Source organism: Etheostoma cragini, chromosome 5, assembly GCF_013103735.1.
Source record: "Etheostoma cragini isolate CJK2018 chromosome 5, CSU_Ecrag_1.0, whole genome shotgun sequence".
Lineage (NCBI taxonomy): Eukaryota > Metazoa > Chordata > Actinopteri > Perciformes > Percidae > Etheostoma > Etheostoma cragini.
In genome coordinates, this window is record NC_048411.1 from 12,837,929 (window position 1) to 12,863,351 (window position 25,423).

General features: G+C 39.2%; 4 protein-coding genes across 10 annotated transcripts in view; 2 read left to right on the forward strand and 2 right to left on the reverse strand.

Moving 5' to 3' along the window:
- Positions 1-568: 568 nt before the first annotated feature.
- On the forward strand, positions 569-4,972 carry LOC117944970 (D-amino-acid oxidase-like). The gene is made up of 11 exons (XM_034872200.1): positions 569-673; positions 1,248-1,443; positions 1,533-1,647; positions 1,963-2,039; positions 2,342-2,407; positions 3,125-3,179; positions 3,341-3,445; positions 3,525-3,607; positions 3,880-3,997; positions 4,301-4,399; positions 4,479-4,972. Exons 2-11 carry the CDS (start codon positions 1,250-1,252, stop codon positions 4,599-4,601), a joined length of 1,035 nt encoding a protein of 344 aa, XP_034728091.1. The 5' UTR covers positions 569-673; positions 1,248-1,249; the 3' UTR covers positions 4,602-4,972.
- Positions 4,973-4,980: 8 nt separating this feature from the next.
- On the reverse strand, positions 4,981-12,371 carry svopa (SV2 related protein a). Its single transcript, XM_034872199.1, has 16 exons — positions 12,114-12,371; positions 10,801-10,958; positions 10,545-10,630; positions 10,346-10,444; positions 9,809-9,880; positions 9,469-9,593; positions 9,314-9,377; positions 9,048-9,173; positions 8,812-8,940; positions 8,640-8,713; positions 8,392-8,468; positions 7,900-8,004; positions 7,079-7,190; positions 6,921-7,002; positions 6,694-6,783; positions 4,981-6,607 (listed from the first exon to the last, which is right to left on the reverse strand). Exons 1-16 carry the CDS (start codon positions 12,146-12,148, stop codon positions 6,395-6,397), a joined length of 1,647 nt encoding a protein of 548 aa, XP_034728090.1. The 5' UTR covers positions 12,149-12,371; the 3' UTR covers positions 4,981-6,394.
- A 495-nt stretch (positions 12,372-12,866) lies between these two features.
- usp30 (ubiquitin specific peptidase 30) lies at positions 12,867-22,041 on the forward strand. Of its 7 annotated transcripts, none has more exons than XM_034872364.1 (14): positions 12,867-13,190; positions 13,911-13,955; positions 15,143-15,252; positions 15,335-15,508; positions 16,578-16,681; positions 16,791-16,889; positions 18,163-18,208; positions 18,286-18,380; positions 18,483-18,542; positions 18,646-18,732; positions 18,980-19,057; positions 20,146-20,368; positions 20,461-20,569; positions 20,673-22,041. In XM_034872364.1, the coding sequence occupies exons 1-14, from the start codon at positions 13,120-13,122 to the stop codon at positions 20,923-20,925; spliced, it is 1,554 nt and encodes a 517-aa protein (XP_034728255.1). In that variant the 5' UTR covers positions 12,867-13,119; the 3' UTR covers positions 20,926-22,041. The 7 variants fall into 7 exon arrangements, with proteins under 7 accessions (XP_034728255.1, XP_034728256.1, XP_034728257.1 ...); XM_034872365.1 differs by having other exon boundaries at positions 20,464-20,569; XM_034872366.1 differs by having other exon boundaries at positions 20,146-20,362.
- Positions 22,042-23,194: 1,153 nt separating this feature from the next.
- The window catches only part of alkbh2 (alkB homolog 2, alpha-ketoglutarate dependent dioxygenase), a 3,484-nt gene continuing 1,255 nt past the window's right edge, over positions 23,195-25,423 (reverse strand). Inside the window, exons 2-4 of the mRNA XM_034872486.1 lie at positions 24,420-24,726; positions 24,139-24,337; positions 23,195-24,058 (exon numbers count right to left, since the gene is read on the reverse strand). Of these exons, the coding sequence (XP_034728377.1) occupies positions 23,749-24,058; positions 24,139-24,337; positions 24,420-24,669 (759 nt within the window). The 5' untranslated portion in view covers positions 24,670-24,726 and the 3' untranslated portion in view covers positions 23,195-23,748. The remainder of the gene's footprint in view (positions 24,059-24,138; positions 24,338-24,419; positions 24,727-25,423) is intronic.

Below are 25,423 nucleotides of genomic sequence, written 5' to 3' on the forward strand. Positions count from 1 at the left end.
ATGCTCTGAAGGTTAAAAGAAAGAACAGTCAGAGATCTTCCAGGAAACATTCTATCATGGTTCTCTGAAGGTTTTTTTTTCCCTTGAACATTTACACATATTTACTGTTAATTGTTTATAGTAAGTAAGTGTTATTAATAGTGACAATAATCACTTACTGTTTCTTCCTTGTCTGACCAAGTTATAGCAACATATGGTGCTTAGAAAAGTATGCATGCACTGTCAATTTGTTCCACCATGGTGACAGGTAGGCATCAAGCTATTTAAATAGTTTAAAAATATATTTAATAATTGTGTACCAATACAATCCACCCACAGCACCCTCTATGATATTAAAATGAAGCATATTTACATTCACATGAGTATTTGCAGAAAACACAGAGTGAATACACGCATGTCCACAACAGCATGGAGGCACTAATAGCCTAAATAAACAGGAGGCACTACTAGCCTAAATCTTGGCTTGATAATTGATCAATGAAACCTAGACAGAGACTAGCCGATGCATACCAGTCCTGAGCAGTACAGCCATCCTTGGTGCTAAGTAGCTGTCTCCGCCCCTCCACCCATGTGACAGCTGGAACAGTGGAGTTCACCGAGGTTGTGAGTTGTGACCGCGTCTGTGAGTATACGGAAACCATTCCTGCACTTGGGCTCGAAAAGCTGAATGAAGGTAAAACAAAAGTTAACTTTACTCAAACAGATTTACTTGTGAGGGGATCATCTGTACAAATCTGCATCCAATCTCTTCTGTTATGCGGAATTTACATAAGTCTTGAGTTTTCCACGTCAGTGATTTGCTCTCAAATGCTGCTTTGTTGATGTGTTAAAGTTTCAGACACGGACGCGATCTGTTGCATAATACACTAGTCTACTCTGCTTCTATAGTATACTTTCCTATTATTAGCTGTTAAGTTTGTAAAAGTCTACCTCAAATATAGTGCAGGACTCAGTCCAACATATTTGGATACAAACTACCTTGTTCTACTACTACTATTACTACTACTAATAATAATAATAGTGATATCTTTTTAAGTACTGCATTGTTTAACAATACCTAAATAATAATAGAATCATTTTTTTCTAATCTTTTATCCAATAATATCCAATCTAGTGTATTAGAATACAACACAATACAAAGGTTACCTAATTTTTTCTCCAACTAGATGTTGGCCTGTTTGCATACAGGGTGTCTTTGTGGATGAGTAAGTCTCAGTTGTAACTCCATTGCACTCATGTTAATCCAGACATGCGGGTGGCAGTGATTGGAGCTGGAGTCATTGGCCTGGCAACAGCTCAGAGCATCTATGAGCAGTATCACTCCATTGTCAGTCCACTGACCATTGAGGTGTATGCAGATCGTTTCACTCCACTGACCACTAGTGATGGGGCTGCTGGCTTATGGCAGCCATATCTCTACAATAAGGGCAACGCCAAGGAGACGTGAGTGCATTCTCTTTAACTCTCTTTCAATTCTCCAGTTAATCTGGGAAAAGTAGTCACAATTTTAATGCTGTGTTCCTCACATTTAGGGAATGGAATAAACAGACATTTGACTACTTGCTGAGCTGCCTCAGGTCACCAGAGTCCATACAAATGGGTATTTTCCTTCAGTCTGGATACAACCTTTGCACTGAACCTGCACCCGTGAGTAGTACTTAGAGAGTAGACTGAGAACGTTGAGTCAATCTGGCATCGAAGATAAGATTTTACCATGTTTCTTATTACTTTACAACCAAGAGGAAAGGCACTGTAGTAATAGTACAAATGTAACTCATATAACTTCAATGACGTTCAGCCACATAAAGACGAGTGCCTGCAATGGTTGGAAAAGAGAGAGGCCTCGCCAAGGGTTGGGTCAGACTCAGGTTAATTAGCATTCTGTATTGTGACAGCAAACTAACACAGCCAGGACATGCTTAGGGTATGAATTATGTGATCATGACTTGTTTTTGATTGCAGGATCCTTCATTTAAAGATATTGTCCTGGGCTTCAGACAGCTCACAGAGCGAGAACTGCAGATGTTTCCCGGATACAAGTAGGTTTCTTATGGAATATGCCATGAAAGCAAAACATTAAAAGACCATAAAGCAGAGCTGCAAACTTAATTGGGTAGATTGTTATGCCACACATTTCACCATTTCCAAATTGGACTACAACACACTGCTCTATTTCAGAAATATAGAATACAGTAAGACATACAACCAACATACAAAACCAAAGTTTTTTTTTAATCTTACTAAATAATATATTGTGTGGTTCCCAACAATAACAACCATAAAATATGCAAATATTTATGATTTGGATAGATAATCTGTCCGTCTCTTCTAAAATGTCTAGTTATGGGTGGTTCAACACTTCTATCATGCTGGAAGGTAAAACCTACTTACCTTGGCTGATGGATTGGTGAGTGATTAACTTATCTCTTGGGTGAATGCCCGTGTCTAGCACCTGTTTGGAACATCATGTATCACGCAATAAAAAAATGAAAGGAAGCAAAACACATTGCCTTAGTTCAGATGACCTGTCTGTCTAAAGTTGTTTGTCTATATTCTGTGTTTACTACGTTGCACTGTTGTCTGATATATATATATATATATATATATATATATATATATATATATATATATATATATATATATATATATATATATATATATATATATATATATATATATACCCTACATAGTTGACTAAAATGATACTACAGTGCAGAGTTAAAAGTAGTTTGCAATCAGAGATCAGTGATTACTAACTGAGAGCTACCTACTACCAATGCATTGTGCAGGCTGGGAAAAACACAAATTTAGACAGCTGGCAGATAGCAATGACCTGATTAGTGTCTGAAATGTTTTTAAAACGTTTCTATCTGACATACTTTATTTAGTTTTACCTAGGACACAAACCTCAGTCTCCTGGGTGGAAGTCCTGTATTTGACCCGTTCATCCACCACACTGCCCTCAACATACAATTCCCTATACACGGTGTAATTACTTAATTATGTCTTCATGTGATGTTTAAGGTTCAGTTTAATCTTGAGTAGTTTTTAATTTTTTGTAGTTTTTGATGTTTAGTGGTGTTCATACTTTACTGTAATAAATATGATTTTGTGTCATTCTCAGGCTGCAAAAAAGGGGTGTGATATTTCATCAGAGGAAAATAGAATCCTTCAAGGAGGTTAGTGAATACTTTTCAATATGATAGTTTCATGTATATTTGTTGTTATATATTATGTTTTATCTTTAATTTTAGGAATGTTTTTATATATTGAGTGCCAGAATGTTGTGTGTTTCTACCTACCTCGGGAAAGACCCACTAAATGTTTTCACTTCATTTAGCTGGCAGAAACAGGTGCAGATGTGATAATAAACTGCACTGGGGTGAGATCAGGAGAGCTCCAGCCGGACCCTGAGCTCAAACCAGGCCGGGGTCAGATAGTAAAGGTGAGAGCAAATAGCGTGTAATATCTGTAGGTAGATTAAGGAAATAGTGCTTGAACCTAATTATTCTTATGTTTTTTAGGTAGATGCTCCGTGGCTGAAGCATTGGATTATTACCCACAGTTTATCAGAAAGAGTCTACAATTCACCATACATCATTCCAGGGTAGTTCAAGTGACACAATGCACTGAGAAACTCTGAACTTTAGGAACAAACTGCTCCTGAAGATATTGTAGTGAGGGATAGGAGTACTGTGGATGTACAGTATCTTACACACAATGCATGTTACCAGCAATAGTTGCAGTGGTTGTACTGTGTTGTTTACTTACCATGGTGTTGTTTTCTGTCAGAGCACTTGCAATTTGGGATTTTAGTGTTTTGTACAGCCAGAAAGTCAAAGTTGTTTTGATGAGCAAACAGAACATCTGTGTCTGCAGGAGTCGTCTTGTGACAGTCGGTGGGATTTTCCAGTTAGAAAACTGGAGTGAACAGAGCAACACCACTGACCATAAGAAAATCTGGAAAGACGCTTGCCAGCTCGAGCCGAGTCTCAAGGTGAGATGATATCAAAGAGTCCATAAAAACCCTTTCTGTGTCAATTGTAATTAATTATTTACAATGAATCTTCTGTAGTGCTGAATTATTTAACATGTTGCATTGATTGATATCAAAAGGAAACACTTGGTGGCAAAATACTCAAATCTGAAGGTACACAGTGCCCAAACAACCCACTGGATTAGCCTAAATAAATCTATAAGAGAACTGTTAAAAATCCTAAAGTATTAGTTGTTTTCTTGGACAGTCCCCGTCTCAATGCCAAGCTACAAAAATAATATGTCTTGCTGTTACTAATCTCAGCATGCTAGGATAGTAGAGGACTGGGCTGGCCTCAGGCCTGTTCGCAGCAAAGTCCGCCTGGAGAGGGAGACCATGCAGTCTGGTGCAACTACAATTGAGGTAAACATTTACAGCTCAGCAGTACTTAAAATAGGAATTTTGGCCATTAAACTTGTAAAATATTGTGGCTCTCAATCAGGTGATACACAACTACGGCCATGGAGGTTTTGGACTCACCATTCACCGAGGCTGCGCCCAGGAGGCAGCAAGGCTCTTTGGTCAGATTGTGGAAAAAGACAAAAATCCAAAAGCTCGCTTGTAAATTTGTGTCTATCAGTAGTTATTGGTGCACTTTGAATTTCAATGTCAGTGCCTTGTATCCTATACTGTTTAACTAACATTCAAAGCAGACAGATATTCAGTATCACAGGCCTTTGGGGTATACATCACTTTAAAACAAAGAGGAGACATGCCTGTTGTTGTCACCGTCCATTATTAATTAAATAATGTCTCATTCTCATGTAATCATACTTATTTCTGTGGGAATTTGGGTAAGTTAAAGAAGTATATAAAGTGTACATACCTTTTGAAAATGTACTCAACAATGTGGAAAAAGTAGACAAACTTTTACTGTTGATAATCATCATAACTTATCAAATCACACTGTTTAGTAATGAATAACATGTCATCACATCTACTACTTTTTGAAAGATTATTTACTTTAGTTATCATACACATTTACATCCAGTGCATTGACAAGAATGTGTGCACACCGACACCTAATGCAGCCCTATATCTCAAACACTGACAGGTAGAGATTTGGCTTGCTGGACCTGTACTAGTTAAATCTCTTTTTTTTCTGCCGAGTTTGTCACTCAGACTGGGCAAAGTCTGTCTTCACATCACCTTTTGTTACAAACAAAAGTCAAAGACAACAACCAAACCAGGTATGATTACATTATTTACAGAAAGTCAGAATGCAACATCCTGCTAAATGGTTGTGTATATATACATGTGTAGGTCTATGTGTGCGCAGCCTCCAAGTCTGGTAGAGTAGAGCAAGAGACGCAGCATTTATAGATCGTAGAACCATATACGCGTGTTAATGTCATTTTTTAAATCATGTAACTCTTACAAACTAAATTGAGTCTGCTTTGGGTGATAAAAAAACTCAGAGTTAGATTTTTACTACTACTTCAGCATTAACTTACGTAATGTTGTCTTTAAATGAAGCCCAGGATCTGTTGACTTGTTCCAGATGTGCTACAGTATAATTAGGACTTATTGTCGACGGTATAATGTCACTGATGTTATTATGATCTGATAAAGGCTTTGGCAGATTTGTCAGGTTGTTGTAAATTAAATGGCCTCAACATTCTTTAGCAGACACATATCATCCATGTTGAAAGGTGAAGTACAACTGTCACAAGAAAAATTAACATATTTAACTCAGTTACTGGGCAGTATGTCCTTTCACTGTCTTGACAGATGTGGATCTTAAATTAATTAATTTTTTTAATCCAATGGTGTGTTAATTTGACAAAGCGTGTGTATTTAAACTTAAGTTTTGTGTGCATAAGATGATACTCTTTCTTATCTATATATCTTTGTCCAGTATGAAACAGATGCAGCTTGTTAGAGCCTTTTTTCTAAGTTAAGAGAAGGTCTCTGAAGCACAAATAGAATAGGTAGTTTTAAGGCTCTTTGAGAAGAAGATGGTTATTTTAAGCTAACACTTTTAGTCCCTTCTCTTGCATTAGACAAGCAGCATTCAAATACTTTGCTTGAAGTAGTCAAATTCTAACTTGTCCAAGAATGTTTCCATTTATTTTCTGAATCTTAACCCCTGTACAGGTCATTTGGTCTTTCCTATTGCCCTGTGTGCAGTTATTCAGTGGCAAAATTGGGACAGCAATGCCGGTTGAAGACTATAGAATATGATACATGTTAGTGTGCTGCCTGGCTCTCGGAAGCCACTGTGGTGCATAAACTGTAGAGTCTTAGGATGGGACTGGAGATGGACACCGAAAGCTGGTCCAGCTTTTTTGCCTCTCCTTGCCTCTTTTCCTCACAGTGGTCCCCTCTCTCAGTTTTACTCCAGCCGGTGTGTCTTCCTCATCCTTGGGAGCCGGAGCTGGAGGGTGGGTTTCCCCCTGAGCTTTGGGAGGAGGCACGGCCCACCATCTCCTGGCCCCACTCGCTGTGGCTGGACTCCTGTAGGCCCCGGCCTGTTGTCTCAATTGGCAGTGCACAGGAGGCTACGGCAGCTAGGAGGCAACAGCAGCAGTACACGGACAGAGCCAGGTACACAGATGACTCCAACATCACCTGCAAGATGAAGCCCAGGGACAAATAACAATGAGCAACTTTTTTTGTGATGTGTTTAAATGAGAAAACTAATCAAAGGGTGTTACCTGTGCAACAAAAGGTGTAATGAGGGCACCGACTCTGGCCATTCCACTGCTTGTTCCCAGACCTAAAGCCCTGGTCGCTGTTGGGTACACCTGCGGAGTTTCAGAAAATACTAAGTAGGCTGCCCTGATGCTCCCTTAATCCAACTATTTTTATCAGATTTTATCAGAGCTTTACTAGTAACTTTATGCATTCTAAACAAGAACTGCACTCTAGTTGGAGTTCTCACCTCTGGAGTGTAAACGTAAGCAGTCTGGAATCCTCCTGCGATGAAAGCTCTGGCGATGAATATCAACACTGTCATGGAAACTCTGCAACAGAAAAAACAGTAATGTTGGATATATGGTGGATACACAATTTCATGTTCAACATCCGTATCCACCTTACCTCCCAACACAGCCATAGAGCGGAATAATGCACATAGAGAAGACGAAGAAACACAACGCCATGGTCTTCTTCCTTCCCAATCGATCAATAGCCCACAGTGGCACCAGCAGTCCTATGTCACAATGCAAAATTCTAGGTTTGTTAAATATAAGAAAAAATGGTGCTCTTACTCAGACTAATGAACTCCATGTTTTACCCTATTACTAAATCCCTTTGTCATGTCATCGCAGGAAAAGGTAAAGATGTAACTACTCATGTTAAGGACGGCTCCATTTTATTTAGGTCAGCCAAACCTGGCAGGCCAGCATGGCCATGGCACAACTAAATGGAATTCAGCCATCATTATTGCCATCATTAACACCGTGCCAAAGTGTCCTCTGTAAGAGTGTTATACTAACATTATTATTATGATTTACTTGTAGGTTATTGCTGTTCTACTTAACTTATCTTTCTGTTTTACTGATCTGTCCTAAAGTAATGTGGTCACAGATGTGGTAATTACAAAGCATTTTGCATTATTATGAAGACATGATGGTAAACTGTAGCAATAGGTAAAGCAACTGATTTGATTAGCAACATTTAAGGGATAATTAACCATTTTACATAAAATACACAGAAATTACTTGTATAAAGTACAACTTAGTAATTATCAAAATTACATAAAACATTCATTTTTTGTACATCTGTTTTGTATTATGCAGTAAATATAAACCTCGTAAATACAAAGTAATAATGGAAAAACTTGCCACCATAAGTAACAACAATTATCTTACAAAAAAGGATTGACTTTGTGAAGAAACAGAGAATTAACTGATGTGTACCTGGGAATTCAGATAAGGTGGTCCACAACAGGTCTTTGTAGTCATCGGAGTTCAGATATTTACACTCCAAGTTGCATCGGAGCTCCCTCTTTTTACCTTTGGACACTAGAGGGAGGTATAGAACAACAGAATATGGGATGGTTCACACCCAGCACTAGCTCAATCTGTGATTTTGCAAAAACATACTGTATAAAGATGTAGACCTTTTTCATGGCAGACATTTTGACTTGACATAGTATGAACAGCACAGGTGTAAATAATGACATTAGCAATGGCTCTGTTCTATTACGTGTCAATGTAGCCGTCGTCGTTATCAGTTACACATGTAAATTACCTGCTAAGACATGTATAATGTCTGCTATTATCTCCTGGGGGACATTTATTTTGTAAATGTTTAACAGACAAGACACTGTACTAAAGTCTCTTATCCGTATAGCAATTTAGGTGTGCAGGTCCGTGAAGGCATCTGTCGGTGTTGGAGCAGTGACTCACTTCCACATGCACCTCCCTCCTGAAACAGCTCTGTAGTGAGCAGCACCAGCCCATAGTAAGAGAAGGCATTTGCAAACCTGAGGAGAAACAACGGTGGTTCACATGAAGTGAGAATCATCAACTAAAACAGAGATTAATATGTCTGTGCACTTGGAGAAGATAACGTTTTGGAGATTAAGAAAGAAAAGGAAATCAGTGAGAAATTACTCAGGATATGAGTGGGTGACATAATGATACACTCCCTTTACCAAATAAACCACAGCAGAACTGTGGTCCAACGAAAGTTTGATGAAAATAAATCTTGAATCTTTCCACGGTCCTCCTAATTAAAAGAACAAACACAAAAATATTCAAATGACATTAAGTAGCATACGTGAATAATAACCAGAGAATGTTATGTTCTGCAGAAACTAGCTTTACCTGTCTGGCAGCTATAAGTTTTCCCAGTGGCATCGGTGCTCCGTTCTCTGTAGCGATGCGCTTCAATGTGGCCAAAGCCTTTTCCTGATTCCCTGTCAGCACGTCGTATCGAGCACTCTCTGGTAGCCACTGCTCCCAACCCACCAAAGAACATGCATGTTAATTGATAAAGCTGTCATTCTGTAGTTCTTCTTACATCTTGCAGAACATCTCAACACTGATAAAATCATACTCACAAAACACAGGATGGAGAAGATGAATAGAGGAATGGTGGAAAGGCCAAGCAGCCAACGCCAGCCCAGAGTGGGCATTACCAGGATCGCTAGGAGGACCTCAAACACAGTGCCCAGTGCCCAAAATATCTGTCAAAAAAGTCAAAATTACATAAAATCCTGCTAGAAAACCAGAGTATTTCAATGCTGTGCTGTAATGGTTGCATGTTTTGTCATGTCTGTACAATAAAAATATGGCTACGCAGATGATAGATAAGAGTAGTCCATACCTCAATCAGCAAGATGCATGTGGCTCTGGACCTCATAGGCAGAAACTCAGCATACAGTGTCACCCTTATAAGGAGGAATATTTTACAGTTAATCCTTGACTCACATCATTAATAATTACAGATATGTTTTAAAGAGATAAATGAGGGCTACTTACGACTGTGGGGCTCCTCCAATGCCGAAGCCCACCAGGGCCCGGAGGACAAGGATCCACCCATATATAGGTGCAAATGCACTCATCACGCCATAGAACATAGTCCACAGCACGCTCATCTTGAGACCCTGTGTGTGCATAAAATCAAAGTATAATAAGCTGCTTAATAAATGTGTTGTGGCTCTTCAGGAGAGCAACACAGTACAGTGTCTGAAATCGTCTTACTTTCATTCAGAAAACCCAACAGCTAAACTTCCACCTCCCATAAACTAAATACATTTTATCTTACAGGACACAGAAATATATCAGCTCCATTTAAAAACAGAGGCACTATGGAACTTACTGTTTTTCTGCCGTATCTGTCAGATATGTTTCCCCAAAGAGACGAGCTGATCATCATCCCAATAAACACTGCCTGCATTAATGAAAAAAAAAACTGTTAATGGGTTTGTAGTAGCTTAAACATGCAATGAATTATACTTTACTAAATATAGCTAATGTCTAGCACATCTTGTCATGCATATTCTTTGTATTTATTCGTCACTCAATGTTTTTTTTTTTAAAGTTTATGTCTTTTTCATGAAAATGTAATGTTTACATCTCAATTAAGAATTAAAATGTCTGTCTAGGCTTCTCTATGCAATATCTTTAGTCAGACCTGCTGTAGTTCACCTGTTTGCTTGTTGTTTTATATCATACTCAGAAAAGTAAATGTACTTTTCTTGGTCATTCCACTCATAATATTGCAACATGATTTGGTTGTCATTGCTCAATACGAGCATTTGAAACAACCCCTTAAGCACTTTACCAATAACTATCCGGACAGTCATATTATAGCATTGCAAGCAAGAGCACTTAAGAGACATTAGAGAGCCATTACCGATGTAAGCAGGGCCACCTCGAGGGTGGGCAGCCTCCACTCACAGTGGAGCTGTGGGGCTAAGATGCTGAGAATCATCATCTCCATAGCATCAGCCATCTGAACAAACATAAAACAACCCAGAGACACCTAATATATTATAACATGCACACATACAAAATGTCTGGAATGGTGTGTTTAAGGAAAGAGCAGTTCTCACCCAAGACAGACCAGTGAGGATGGAGAGTTTCCACTGAAATGTCCCAAAGCCGATGGCCTCAACAGCATCTTCTACCATGAATGTATCTAAGAGAATGACATTTTTTTTTTTTTAACAAAATATTACTTTTGAGATTGAGTTCATTCTTGACCTTGGAAACCAATTTAAAAGAATGTTGCTCAATGCTTTGAGGAGGTGAGTTGTGAGTTTCTTGTGAAAGACAGGGTGTGTAAAATGAGGCCCTGTCATACTGTACCATCTGTTGGATTGGCAAACTCCCGGGGAACGGGAGCTCCGTCTTCAAGTGCCACGGACTCCAGATCAATCTGCTCTGTGATCCTGACATCCTGGCCTCTATTCTCACAGTCATCCTCAGAGTGTGTGCTCTCACCTGTGCGCCGGAATCGAACAACACTACCAAAAAAAAACAAAAAAAAAAACAGTTAAACTAATTGTTATAAAAGCCCAGGAGGATTAACATCTCAACAATATATCAGGTCAGGGGAGTTTTAGGAGAGTAGTGCCAGGGCAAAGCTGAGTACAAATGAGAGTTGGAGGCTGTTGCCTAGGTGATGTGAGCTCTGTGATTTTGTGAATGGGTGGTAACATCATCCTATGGTGGAACCATGTCAGGCCAATTGACAGCTCTGCACACTGCACTTTACGGCTTGGCAAGCTGTTAAAGCCTAAAATCTCATCGATTTGCATGTTGTCTACAGATGGAAGGTATAATCTTCTCCCACATGTAGATAATCAATGGTTCATTAAGGATGAAACACTGTAAGAGAACTCTGACATTGCCAGTGATGTCTTAATCACTGCAATTACATAACATAACCTACTTGCAGTGCAAAGTATCAGTGATCCAGATGAGTGTGTCCTGTAAACAACTATAATTTTCATTTCAAGCTGTTTAGAAAGAAATACAAGTGAGCATGATTAGCAATGCTTTGACAACCCATTGAACAAAGGTCTTTTTTGTTTTGTTTTTCTAATAAAGAGATTTTTCAATGTTTATTCTGAATCCATAATTGTTACTGTTTGATAAGCAAACTAATTAATTTGGGAAACGTATGTATGTTAATAATTTTGTGTAATTCTTGTAAGAAGACTAGCCTATATGTCTTTATGTGAATGTACGTCTTTGAGCAAGGTCCCCCATGACGGCCAGGTTAGACTTGTATGGGTCAACCTTTAGCTTAACGTATGTACAGCAGAGGTTGAAATAGATCGCGTCAGGTACTGAGTCATTACAGTAAACACAATTTCAAGTTAAGACGGAAAACTGCATCAGCTTAGAAATCTCAGCAAACCTGCTTCCTGTGAATATTGAATAATATTTGTAGACTCCCCTTAATTTAAAAGCATGTCTAGGTATTATGACTGAATATATATTGGTTTTTAAATGACTGCTGCTTTTGAGGAATGGGTTGTGGTCCAGCGACCTAATCAAACACACACGACGCGAGGCTGTCAGAGGGCGATGCGTCGGCCAAACGTGCTGTCACGGTTGAACATGGACTGAGTAAAACCATACATGCGTTAATGTGCAGATTGTTGTCTACTCACGGCAGCTGTCTCAGTTGGAACTGATCATCGTCCATTTTGGTGTTTACTGTCAGACGCTCTGTTTGGCCTCATCGCCGTTTACATTATCACGACGAGCAGCGATTTCAGCACCGAGGAGAGCTGCCTGCTCCGGGTGTCCGCCGGCAGCCAATGAGAAGCCGCGCTGCGAGAGTCACAGCACGAGACACAGATAGGGAGAGTGGGTAGAATGAGTTCAGCGGGACCTGACACTACATGAATACTGATTACTGGGGTCCTCCACATGACTTATCAACAAATACAGACTTGATCTAGCGCAGCAGTTAAAGCTGGGCCCAGATTACAAATTTATGGCGGGATCTTACTTTTAGAATTTAGTATTATAGAACACTTTTGAGGACTCCAATCCGCTGTTAGTATGCTGTAATATCCATTATCAGCTATGAAAAGATCATAATAAAATGAGTCTAAATTGATAAGGGTCGGAAATGCATTAGAACAAAATTTGAAAACACAAATAAAATGGAATCAATTGATGTAGAATAAAATTAGATAGTAGGCTATAAAAATAAATCTAGACAAAAAATAATAAACCAACATTTAGGGCTATAAGGTTAAATAATTAATGTATCTTCTGTTTGGAATTGGGAATAGGAATTAACAGAAAATGAACTTTGAAAATGCTTGCTGCAATGATTTAAAAAAAAAAACAGAAACAAAAAAAAACATTTGTGTCTGATGAATTTGAATTTGTTTCAAAATAGTATTAACACATCTAGAACGTTTTACCAAACCTTCCTTTAGGATCAGAGAAAAACCAAAATAAATCACACCCTTAATATTCAATCAAACGTTGTCATATATTCGCTTAAGAAGATTAGAGCTGTGAATAATTCACACGACTTCAGAAATGTGCGCAACACACATTTGGTGGTCGGACTGTAAACTGTGAACACATCTGTACGCCCTCCCGTGGGTCCGTCTTGGAACATGCCACCAAAGACAGAAGTTCCGCAATGAAAGCAGGATGTTGTGGTGCAGACCAGAAAGCTCTGATAAGCTCGTTGGGGAGTTCCTTGGCACTGGACACATAGTCAGGTAAGACCTCTCAGCTGGCAAACCACGACTAAAGATTATTTTAAGCGCACAGGGTCAGGAGTAAAGCGGGTCATGACGCCGACGCTACTGGACCTAGCTAGCTGAAGTGTAACATGCGCAGACAGACAGGAGGATCCACAGACAGTAGTCCGGTTTAACGTTACAGATACGAAACCTGCTAACGATAGAGATACGCTCCAATGAGAAATGTTAAATAGCAGAGATAGCAGCTTGGATATTATCAATGGAGGCGACATAGTACGCCGAGGGCAGCCTAACCCCCACCTCAGTGTTGTAGGTAAGTTAGCCTAACCACTAAAGCTATCCCTTATGCTGTGTGCTAATGGAGGTGGTGTTAGTGCTTCGTGATTACACATAGGGGAAGACGTGTATCGTAAGACTGCATTAGTGTTAGCTTAGTGTACCTAACAAACTATATGTTGTGTTTTTGTGGCTTTGTATTGTTAGCTCACGTTTTTGTTTCGCTGCTGCTACAGACAAATCAGTGTCTTTATCAGTAAAGCATGTAGAAGTGGGATCGTAAACGAATTTGGGGCTTTTAGGAAACTTATTACGTTTTCTTCTTCTATCTATCACGATTGCATACTCTCTGACATAAGGCAGACAAAACAAAACGTAACATAATGCAGACCAAATGCATTAATAATGTATATAATGTGTAACCTTTGAGCCGTTTATCTGTGGTAAACACTTAAGCAGACATGACGCGACTCCAGATCAAGCAAAGCCTCTTTCAACTTTTAAGTAAGTAAAATGTATTAATGACGCGCTTTTTCACACACATAAGTCACAAAGTGCTTTACAAAGGCAAACTCGTGACACAGAAACCGGAATGAGAACAGATACACAGACAATCAGTTTTACACAATAATATTGGAAGTGCAGACCAGGTGCATAACGGACCAGATGCCAGTCTAAACAGGTATGTCTTTATCTGATTTTCAAAGAAATCCAACTTAGCCTCCTCGTCTGCAAGTGTCACAGTTAAAAAGCTTAACATGTTATCAATTTAGTTAGTTACGTTATTTTGCGGCCCCTGCGTATCATAATCTAGTACAACAGCCCTGCAACAAATTCTACTTTAATGAAGGTTATAATGTTTGTTACAACTTTGTAAAAGAGGTGTTGACTTAATTTGGTAGCTTTGAAAGTTGTGGTTTTGTGCGGTTGAATTGTTTTGCGTTTTATTTATCTGACATTTTGTCCACAAAATGTATATCAATGAGTCTAGAAACAAATCTTTTTTTTTTTTTTATCAACAACACAATACAGTTTAACATCACCACAAACCACCGCTTCCAAAAGGACCAGTGACCAATGTTGTATCAACACCTCTCAATGTTGAGACAAGGCAGCTTGAAATAATTTTTTAAAGTGTTGATTTTGGTCAAAGGGACCCTAAAAATTGAACATGAAGGCAATGTCTGATGTAGAGAAATCACACAGAATTGCTTTATTTTTGTTGTACAAATGACTCTTCTGTTGATTACCAGTGACCTTGACCATTTTAGTTAGTACACTTTTTCCATTTAAGAGTCAGGAAAGCATACAGATAGATATGAAGAATATGGTTAAAGAAAGATAGACAACATTCTGGACATGAAACTTAGCCATCGTCCTCACACAAGAAGGTGCTGCTGGCTTTTATTACATATCAAGTTGGTATTTCCACCAAATAAATATCAATTATAAAATTATAGTATAATTATAGTGCCCAGATACAGATGTTGGGCACTGAATAAACAAAAACACACATTAGTATCGTTGTTGTATTGTAATCAACCGAAGTGACGTATGGAAGCGTACATTTACCTGTTACCATCATGCTTTACTGCCTTTCCTTTCGGTTTTGCTTGTTTTTTTAGTTTTTTTTACTTCCCCTCATCCAAAGTCATCCAATGTGCTTCATTAACACAATGTTGTCTTTTCAGAAACAAGATGATAAAAAACTGGGGAGTCATTGGTGGGATAGCTGCTGCGATTGCAGCTGGAGTATACGTTTTGTGGGGCCCAATTACAGAGAGAAAGAAGAGAAAGAGAGGTAAAAATCAATTTCATCCATTGTTCATATGTAGGGCAATAGTTGTAAAGCAAATATTTACAATGACTCATGTTTTCTTCAGGTATGGTTCCTGGTCTGTTGAACTTAGGCAACACCTGCTTCCTGAACTCTTTGCTTCAGGGTTTGGCAGCATGTCCGTCCTTCATCAGGTGGCTGGAGACGTTTTCAGGTTTGCCTACGATCCAGTCTTGCAATGACAAACACCTGTCTACAACACTGCTTCAGCTTCTCAAAGGTATATAAAACCAGTGTCTATCTTCACAATAAACGCCAGCGTGTTGTTTTCAGTCTGATTATGCAATTGTTAAAAAGGGTGTTCCAAAAGGTTCCATATTGGGACCCCTCTTTTTTTCTGTCATGTTCATCTTTATGCTGATGATACTGTCATTTACCCTTCTAACTCTGATTTTTTACAAATCTAGAATTCACACAGATTTGTCGCTTCAATTCTAAAATATTGTGATTCAGATTTTCCCCTAAATCATGCAGGTTTATTGTAGTCTTCATATCCACTCACATACAGTATGTAATATATTGCGAATTAGCTAAAGAGTAGGACGCAGGTCATTCAACTATCACTCCTGCTGATTGTATTAATCTTCCTGTGTCTCTGAGATTGATGACCACATACCGTTGCTTCAGGACATCTTTATTTTCTCATCTCAAAACAAACTGTCTATGCTTTTTGTACAGTATGTGTTTATAACTACAAATTTGTGTTTTTAGGACCCCATCGCAAATGATATACTACATCTTAGTCCCTATCCTTTTAAAGATGATCTAAGCAATGTCACGGTTGTTTTAGGCTAGAACATTTGTTGTCACATACAGCAAACTCTCAAAAAAAAAATCTCCTCACTATCCGCGAGCTGCCTGTCCCCAGAACACACTGTAAAAAAACTCTCTAAAGTCTCTGTAGACAGCCCAGGGTCTACAAACGGCAACAAAAACAAACTCTGCCCACCTGCACCACGAAGCATAAACAAACAGCGCTTCAGCTTTCCAGACAATAACCGACGAGAAGGATTTGGCGGTGGGGATTGGGGGGTTAGTGCGCTAAAGCACAGAAGGGAGGGGACTGGATAGACAGTTAAAGAAATGGACCAACAGACGGGATGAGGAGGAGGGATGGGCAAGCTAGTGTCGTTTTGTTTGAAAATACTTCTAACGTCAACAAGAAGTAACGTCTCCCAATATCTCTTAGAACACCTTTTAATAAAATAAAAATTGAAATTCAGAGCCTTGTGGACATGCAGTGTTCAACCAAATTGTAACCAGGATGATGTCTGTTTCTGCACTAACAGCTCTGTCCAGTACTGAGCCTGGGGAGGAAGATGTACTTGATGCCGGGTGCCTCCTGGATGTTCTCAGACTGTACCGGTGGCACATCAGTTCATTTGAAGAGCAGGTTAGTCAATAATGCTGTTTAGTGGATATTTCTTTACTACATTTCTATATCTAATGTTAGGTGCAGTGTTTTATTGCAAGTCTGTCTGTGTTGGTTTATCCCGTCTCAGGATGCACATGAACTTTTTCATGTCCTTACATCTTCTCTGGAGGAGGAGCGAGATAGGCAACCCAAAGTTGCTCCCCTGTTTGACATGCATTCTCTTGAGGCAAGTTATCATGTCCTTACTTTCTTGTCTCTAAATGTCCTAGCTGGACCAAGCCTTCGCAGGCCTGTTTTTGTGACTGTTGTTGTTGCTGGCGTCGGCCAATTCATTGGATTGGCTGTTCATCTGGGGAAACAAGAGTGAGCAAAACAAACTGTGAAAGGGACACTAAGGCTATTCATTTTTCATCTCATCTGATCAATCCAAAACACACACGAGATGTCAAAACTGGTCAAAAATGACGATTAAATGTTCCTTATAAAAACACACAGGTTGTAACTATTTGAATATCTATTTTTGCACATTATGTCCATAAGATGGCAAACTTAGCCTACAACGAGATATAAATAACTAGCGCCACTGTGTCCACATTCGGACATTGAGTGGCCATTGTTCGCTAAAGCTTATGTGCTTGTTTAGTTATATTTATTCCAACAACAACATGTCTTATAAAAGATCTCTACATGTCTACACATTACCAAATGAACTAACATTAATAAACTATACCCTGATATTTACGTTCATATAAAGACCGTAATAGACCTCTCTCTATCCTGACCTCTGTCCTTTGCACTGCTAAACGTTTACCCTCCTAGCAAGCAAGCTAGCTTACCAATCAGACACTAAATTAGTAAGTTTAAGGAAATTATGTTTAATTTACATGCTCTTGTCACATCATAGTAAAGCACATTGCTGTCACCAGATGAGGAACAATTTAGTTTGGCTAAATTTGGTATCCAGTGTATGAAAAAGACAAGTTGGGTGAGTAAAATTAGCAAGCTAACATTAGCTAACAAGCCAGCTTGTTAGTTTGATGTGAGGGTCGACGAGAGGCAACGCCACAGGTGGCCTTCAGAAAAGCCTCTGATACTGCGTAAAATGCTGGTATCGGCAAGTACTGGAGGTAATGCACCAATCTGCCACCCCTTTTATTTAGCCCTGAAGAAAATCTACTTTTAAAGTAGTTTATTTTCTTTTTCTGTTATGACTGACTGTCACACTGGATAATAAAAGAAAGTTCTATGGCATTCATTGATTGTGTTTGTTCATGTTTCACAAATAGTTTAACCCTAGCCAGGGCCTACAACAATAATAGCAATCATAGCACATCCATACAGGCATAGTTTCAAATCAGTACTCGGCATAAGCAGAGCCACAAGTTCAGGTATTAAAATCGGTATCTAAATAGAACAAATGATATCAGACCATCTCTAAAAATGACAAATGTGCTACTGCACTCCCAAATAATTCTGTGTATGTGTTTGTTTTACACCAGAGCCTCCCTGATCAAGATGAGAAAACTATGACCTGCAGAAGTCGAGGTAAGGAGACAAAGAAAGTGGAGCCTAGAATATAATTCTACAAAGGAATATATTTAATCTGAATATATTTTTTGCAGCTCCACTTCATCCAATACCAAGTCCTTGGAAGTCTCAGCATCCCTTTCATGGTCGCTTAACAAGCAATATGTCATGCAAGCGCTGTGAACAACAAGTATGTTTGTTTTTTTGACAAAGAAGTCACTTGCAAGCTAGTTTGACACTAGACCTTGTACTTTTGTGAGGTGATTTGTCCTTTTTCTTTACTTTTGTTTAGAGCCCAGTGCGTTATGACTCATTTGAAAGCCTCTCCCTGTCCATCCCGTTACCTCAGTGGGTAAGCAAAAATTTCCGAAATACATAAATGTTAAAAGTTCCTATAGTAACACAACATTTTTTGTTGTTCTGTTCATCATAATTTGATCTGCGTTTATCCTCAGGGTCGACCTATTTCTCTAGATCAGTGTCTTCAGCATTTCATCTCCTCAGAAACCATCAAAGAAGTGGAGTGTGAAAACTGCACCAAGGTACATTCTCTGCAGTATCTGTCATGCCAAATTCTGGTAACCATTCAACTATAGTCAAGTATGTAATTAACATGAAACCATTGACAGGAAACCCTTGTAACAAAACTAGCATTAAGTTACTTTCATTTGCATTCATGGAACAGGTATATTTTACACTAGAAAGGTCCTAATGTTTCTTTACAAAGATGTATTTTGCTGTTTTTGTTTAATTTCTGTTTATAATAATAACATGTTGATTTCAACACAGCTTCAAGGGACCACAGTAAATGGACAAGTCCTGGAAAGCCAAAGGACGACATTTGTTAAACAGCTAAAACTGGGAAAGGTAACGTTTAACTACAATCTAATTAAAAGTAGCCCGAGATGTCAATTTAATTCCGTTTTATTTATAGTATCAAATCATAGCAGGTGTTTTCTCGAGACTTTTAACAGATAGAGCTGATCTAGACTACACTCAATAATGTACATAGACCCAACAATTCCAGTAATTCCCGCAAGACCAAGTATTTAGTGTGACAGTTTCAAGGAAAAACTCCCTTTTAGGCAGAAACCTTGAGTGGTGGGTAAAACTTACTTTCAGGGAAAAACCTCAGACAGACCCAGGGTCTTCGTGGGCAGTTATCTGTCGGTGCCGGTTGGGGGTATGAGTCACAATACAGATGATGGAAGTATGACTATAAATCGTTGATGTAGTAGTTCATGGCATAGCAGGGCACTGCAGGGTGTAGCAGGACATAGCATGACGTAGCTGGGCATAGCAGGGCATTGCAGGGTGTAGCAGGACATAGCATGACGTAGCTGGGCATAGCAGGGCCCTGCAGGGTGTAGCTGGACGTAGCAGGGCACTGCAGGGCGTAGCTGGACGTAGCAGGGCACTGCAGGGTGTAGCTGGACGTAGCAGGGCACTGCGTGGCTAGCAGGGTGTAGCAGGGCGCCTAGCAGGACCACAGAAACAGCTGCAAGCATGAGTTAGGTGCCACCCTTATCCAGGGAAAACTGATGGGGCAAGAAACCATAATGAGGAACAAGCTCCCCAGAGCTGGGTTAGTGACAAGCATTTGGCCACAGATGAAAAGAGAGAGGAGCCCAGTGTGTCAGAGGAAGTCCCTCAGCAGTCTAAAACTATAACAGCATAGCTAAGAGCTGCAGAGAAGTAGAGTTCAGGAGGGGGCACGTCGTTATTGTGGCTACGCCCTCCCCCGACAGTCTAGAGGCAACTCCTCACTCCTCACTAAGCTTTATCAAAGCTCACCAGAAAGACACTATGTACACTGCTAAAGCTGGTTTGTGTTGCACTTAGGTAGAGAAATTAAAAAGTAAATCGTTAGGAAGATTATAACTTCCAGTTCGTGAAAGAGATTCTCAAATGTTGTACTGTTTTGTCCTTTCACTTTCTAATGTTCTCTCTGCTAGCTCCCCCAGTGCCTCTGCATCCATTTACAAAGACTGACGTGGTCCAGTGAAGGAACCTCAATCAAAAGACAGGAGCATGTGCAGTTCACGGAGTATTTATCGATGGACCGCTACAAACACTATGCTTCCACACACAGAAGTCCACGGATTAAATGTGCTCCGAACCCCTTAAAGGCAGAACATTTGGATGATTCCACGCAAAAGCCCTCTGCTAATGGCACTGGTGTGTTAAATAAACTTTGTAATATCATCCTGCTTCACATTCAGTTTGGTTTTATTCCATCATACATTTTTTTTTTTTTTCCTTTCCAAAAGCAGAGCATCGTAACAACAACAACAAACCTTTCTCCAACGGAACATGTTCGTCTGTATTTCTCCAGTCTCCTGGTGCGAACCCACAGCTGGGCCTCACATATGGATACAGGTAAACTTAATGTCAGAGTGCAACAAACACAAGGAACTCATGCATATCAAGCTTGTCAGTGTTGTGGTGCAATTTCTTCTGATCAGAGCGTCTTTCCTTTCAGTCCTGCGGAGTACCTTTTCCAGCTCACGGCCGTGCTGGTTCACCACGGTGACATGCACTCAGGACATTTTGTCACGTACCGACGGAGCCCTTCCCCACCACGCACCTCTTCGCCCTTCAGCTCCCAGTGGCTTTGGGTGTCGGACGACTCTGTACGAAAAGCCAGCCAGCACGAGGTGCTGTCTTCCAACGCCTACATGCTCTTCTACGAGAGAGTCCGAGGATTGAACCTCGCTCTCTGCTCAGAAGAGTAAATGGAAGCTCTCGACCTCAAACAGTCTTTCCAGTCAAACTGTCCCAGCTGTATGTGCCAGTTACAACGCAGTTACCAACAGGAGGATTAGGACTTTGTGACAATGGGACCAGAGAGGATATCCATTCCAAAGTAACTCTAGCGATAACTTTGCACCATGTATCACAGAAACATGTTGAAGGCCGTTTGATGTGTTCTGATATTAAATCCATTAGTGGATACTTTGTCTGCTGCTCTGATCCAGAATAGGAGGCTCTTAATCCCAAAGATTATGGACTTGCAGGATTTTTAATCAAATAATGTAATAAACTATTTTGCTTTGACATGTGTAACAATTTCTATCATGCAACATTTTGGCTTCTATAGGACAAAAAAACAGGAACACTTGTACTTGACAATGGAGCGCACTTTAGAGAAATAGCCCTGCAATACATTGTTCATGTGTAAAGCTCACATTGACTAAACTCTGTGGCATTTTTATGATGCTGTAGTTTTTCCTGTTGTGTTGACTGCCTGTAGAATTAGCTGATTAGGATATTTTGGAGATGTTACTTGGAAGTTGTTACATACATGAAGTCCGATATATAGAAAACTCTTGTCTCATCCTATTTGCTAATAAGTCCCAGCAGTCTATGTAAAACTATTGGAATTAATGTTTCAACTTACAGGACATGTTCATAGGCAGTTTTTATTTGATATTTTTCTATGTTTCCAATAATCATTACACCATCATGATTGGCTGAGTTAAGGTTAAAGTGCCATGTCGTTAATGCTTGAGATTTTTAACATTTAAAACCAAGTGTGCTACAGCTGATGTGAACACACCATATGATTCATAAGAGCCTTTTGGAATACAGTTAAACCGATTATTAATAATCTGCTCTCTCTTAATAAAGCTACAGTATAACTGCAGGTTTTTGGGCAAGTTATCCTGAATATTTTTGGAATTGGTGTAGCTGCCATTGCTCCTACCAAACTAAGTCAAATGAGAAATAGTCTGGTACAAAACTCCTCGTTAACGGTTGCAATTTGCACTAATGTGCATTCATTTGAGATTGTGTGTATTTGTGTGCAATCTGTACAGGTGATTGTTTTCAGGTATTAAAAAAATGAAACAATCGTGCTCTTTAGAATTTTGTTTTTTACAGCAAAATAATGAATTGCTACTTTTGATACAGTAGATGTGTGCTAGCAGACATGTCTAAGATCAAGCACCCCCTTTCTGAAGTGTCCTTGACTCTTAATCTGTACCATTTCTTAGCATTCTCTGTATGTTGCTAATGAAGTGTGCAGTCTTCACTGATTGGGTTCAAAGAAAATATTTTATCTATTAAGAAAAGGCAAGGAAGCCCATTAAAAAAAAAGGCGGCCTCGGTTTGGAGATCAGTTGGTCTAATGAAAAAAAAAAACAGCTTCAACTATACTAATGCGCCGCAGTTTTTGGCAACAACCGTAACGGTGTTGTTAAGATGGGAAGAGTAATAAGTTAGAATACTCGTTACATCTTTGGAAAAGGGGTATATTTTTTAAAAACATGCAGTGTAAAATTTAAAGGGGTAAATGATACTTAGTGCCAAAGTCAGAGACTGACAAAACAATCTTTTGGTTTGCCATTTAGTCTGTGTCTATTTTACAGATAACTGCCAACAGCCAAGGATACGTTGATAGTTTAATAATACATTTTAACCCTTGTGTTGTCTTCCCGTCAAAATTGAACATCAACACTTTTGTTGACACTTTTAATCAATCTTTTTAGCTGTTTCTTACAATTTTGTCCCTTTTTTTTAACACTTTTGACTTTCTTTTTTTTTTTCAATATGTCACTTTTTTGAGGTTTTCAAAACTATGTTACACTAAATTGTTAACTTCATCTTTACAGTTATTTTGGGGATTTATGGTCAATGAACCTTGTATATAAGAAATTATACCTTATGCTTGAGTTAGAAAAGCAGAAATTAGGAAATATTTAGACTAAAATTAGAGGACAGTATGTTGATTACTCAATACTTTTTGGAAGGCACTTCATTTTTTTCTTCCAAATGCTATAACATTGAATAAGACACCCCAAAATTTATGAAAGTAGAGATGTGTACTTGCCAACGAGAGTTGTGTGGAATCAATCATGTTATTTTGGGTAATTACAATTGGGTAGTGAAAAAGAACATTGACACAGGAAAACGGGTCAATTTGACAACATAGACAACATAATGGTTAAACCCATCCAAAGCTGAGTCTGACAAATCAGTCTACATTCTGACCAAACACATAGCCCATTGACCATAATACTTTTAATTTACAAATGTGTGCCTCTTCGTTGGAACAGCACACAACTCTCTTTTCAATCTAACAAATTAATTAGCAATCAGCGTAGAGTGCCCCGTGGCTCTGACAAAGTACATGAGTGCCCTTGAGTTAAACACATGATGCTAAATGTAGCCTTCATGGTCTGCACTCAGGAGTTGAAGAGAATTGTTGATTTTAATTTTCCTTTCTTCAGGAACCTCGCCAGCTGCTTTACCAAACTTAACCTGATGAAATTTACTGAAAGTAGCTGAAGCGATAGTTGGAGCTTGAATCAGTCTGAAGTGTCATTTTTAAGCCACTGATTACTGTAAAATGTGCTCATTCTCCAGAATCCCAGTAGACAGTCCTCATTTATTTAACCCTGTGCTGTCATTTAGTCATTCAGGTGCAACATGAACTAACAAATTTTAGATTTGTGATATTTGTCCATGTGTCCAAGGACAGAAGTGACTAGACTCGGGGACAGTCAGAGGCTTCTTGGACACTGGCCCCATTGAACTAGGTGATAACCCACGCCTGGTCATTTCTTTCTTCCCAGGAGGATGCGTCTGAAGGTGAGGTTGATACGAGGCAAGGAGATGTTTTTGCGAACAGGCAAGCTGTGGTACCAAAAAGTGTTGGTCGGTGAGTTCATGAGGAGCAGGCTTCCATTAACAAGCTCCACCTTCACACGTTTGATCTGTCGGCGGCTGTGTTTTCCCCGAGCATCTCTGTGCCGGAAGATAAAGTCTCGTGGCGATCCCAGAGAGACAGAGGCGATGGGACAGAGGGGGTCCAGCTCCTTCTCATCATCACGATGCTCACCCATGTGGTCCTGGCCATCTTTGTACCTGGTAGAGAGAAGAACACTTTCAGCAGGAAGATGAATCCCAAACTATGACCTCTTCAAGTTGTATTCAGCAATTCTCACCTGTTGACCAGAACAAAGTTAAATGTTTGTCCAGTTGTTTTTGTGACAGCATCCCGAATATATTCCAAGGTTGGAGTCCATGGGCGGGCTAAACGTGTCACCCCAGAATAAGTGTAGGTGAGACCTGCATCTCCATATGTAGCCTGCTTTCTGGGTATGTTGTACACCTTCCCAAACAACTGGACCTTTGCTTCTTCTCCTGGAACAAAAAACAGCCACAATTGTACAACTACACTGTAACTTCTGGTCATAAAGTTACAGAAAAAGGTTGGATATTGTACCTGTTGAGTACACCACTTCCTCCTCCAGCTGTTTAAAAAGGTGGTTTGCTTCTTCTTTGGAGAACAGCAGAGCATAATCACAGTCTAGTCCGTCTGCCTCTATTTTCTGCCAGGGAACAGGATGAGAGAACACACCCTCCTCCTCCTCCTCCTCCTCCTCCTTAATCCTCTCATCACTCTCTAGTTTGATCTTCTTCCGTGAACTTTTTGCATCATTAATGCCGGACCTTTTATTCACAAACTTTTCCATTGCAGTAACCGGTTGTCTGTGGAACTCTGAGGAGCTTAATTTTAGGATGTTTAAGACCTGGATGATGCAAAGAAGAATTAAACATTCTTGCAGATTTTGAGATTAAATAAAACAACAAGCATCTTCAATGTGGTTCTGCACTGAGTGGACTAATATGTTATACCGCCTCACAATTCTCACAGTATTTACATTTTTTAAGTTGAAATTTGTCATATGTTGAATTTAGGACCGTTTAATTAAGGATACGGCTGCCACTAATAAATAATAATTAATAATAAATTCAAATCAATTCATCTGTTAACTATTTCCCCGATTAATCAATGAATCTTTTTCTCTATAAATTGTTAGAGAATAGTGATTACAATTTCGCTGTACCCAAGGTGACATATTAAAACAATAGGCTGTATAAAACAGTTCAAAATGTAAATATATTCAATTTAGTATCATATACGAAAAACAAAGCAGCAAATGGTTACATTTAAGAATATGGAACCAAATAATGTTTGCTTGAAAAATTATTCAAATGATTAATCGATTATCAAAATAGACAATTAATTTCTGTCAGATTGACTAATCAATTAACTGAACAGTTTATTTTAGCAACAACACTACTACAAAACAACAGCAAAGATTATAATAGCATGCCTTTATACAAAAAATAATTGATAAAACGTATAAACCGAGGTTCTCCTCATTGGCACCAAAGCCACTCTTTCCAAAACAGACAGTTTTTCTCTCACAATTGACAACTGCT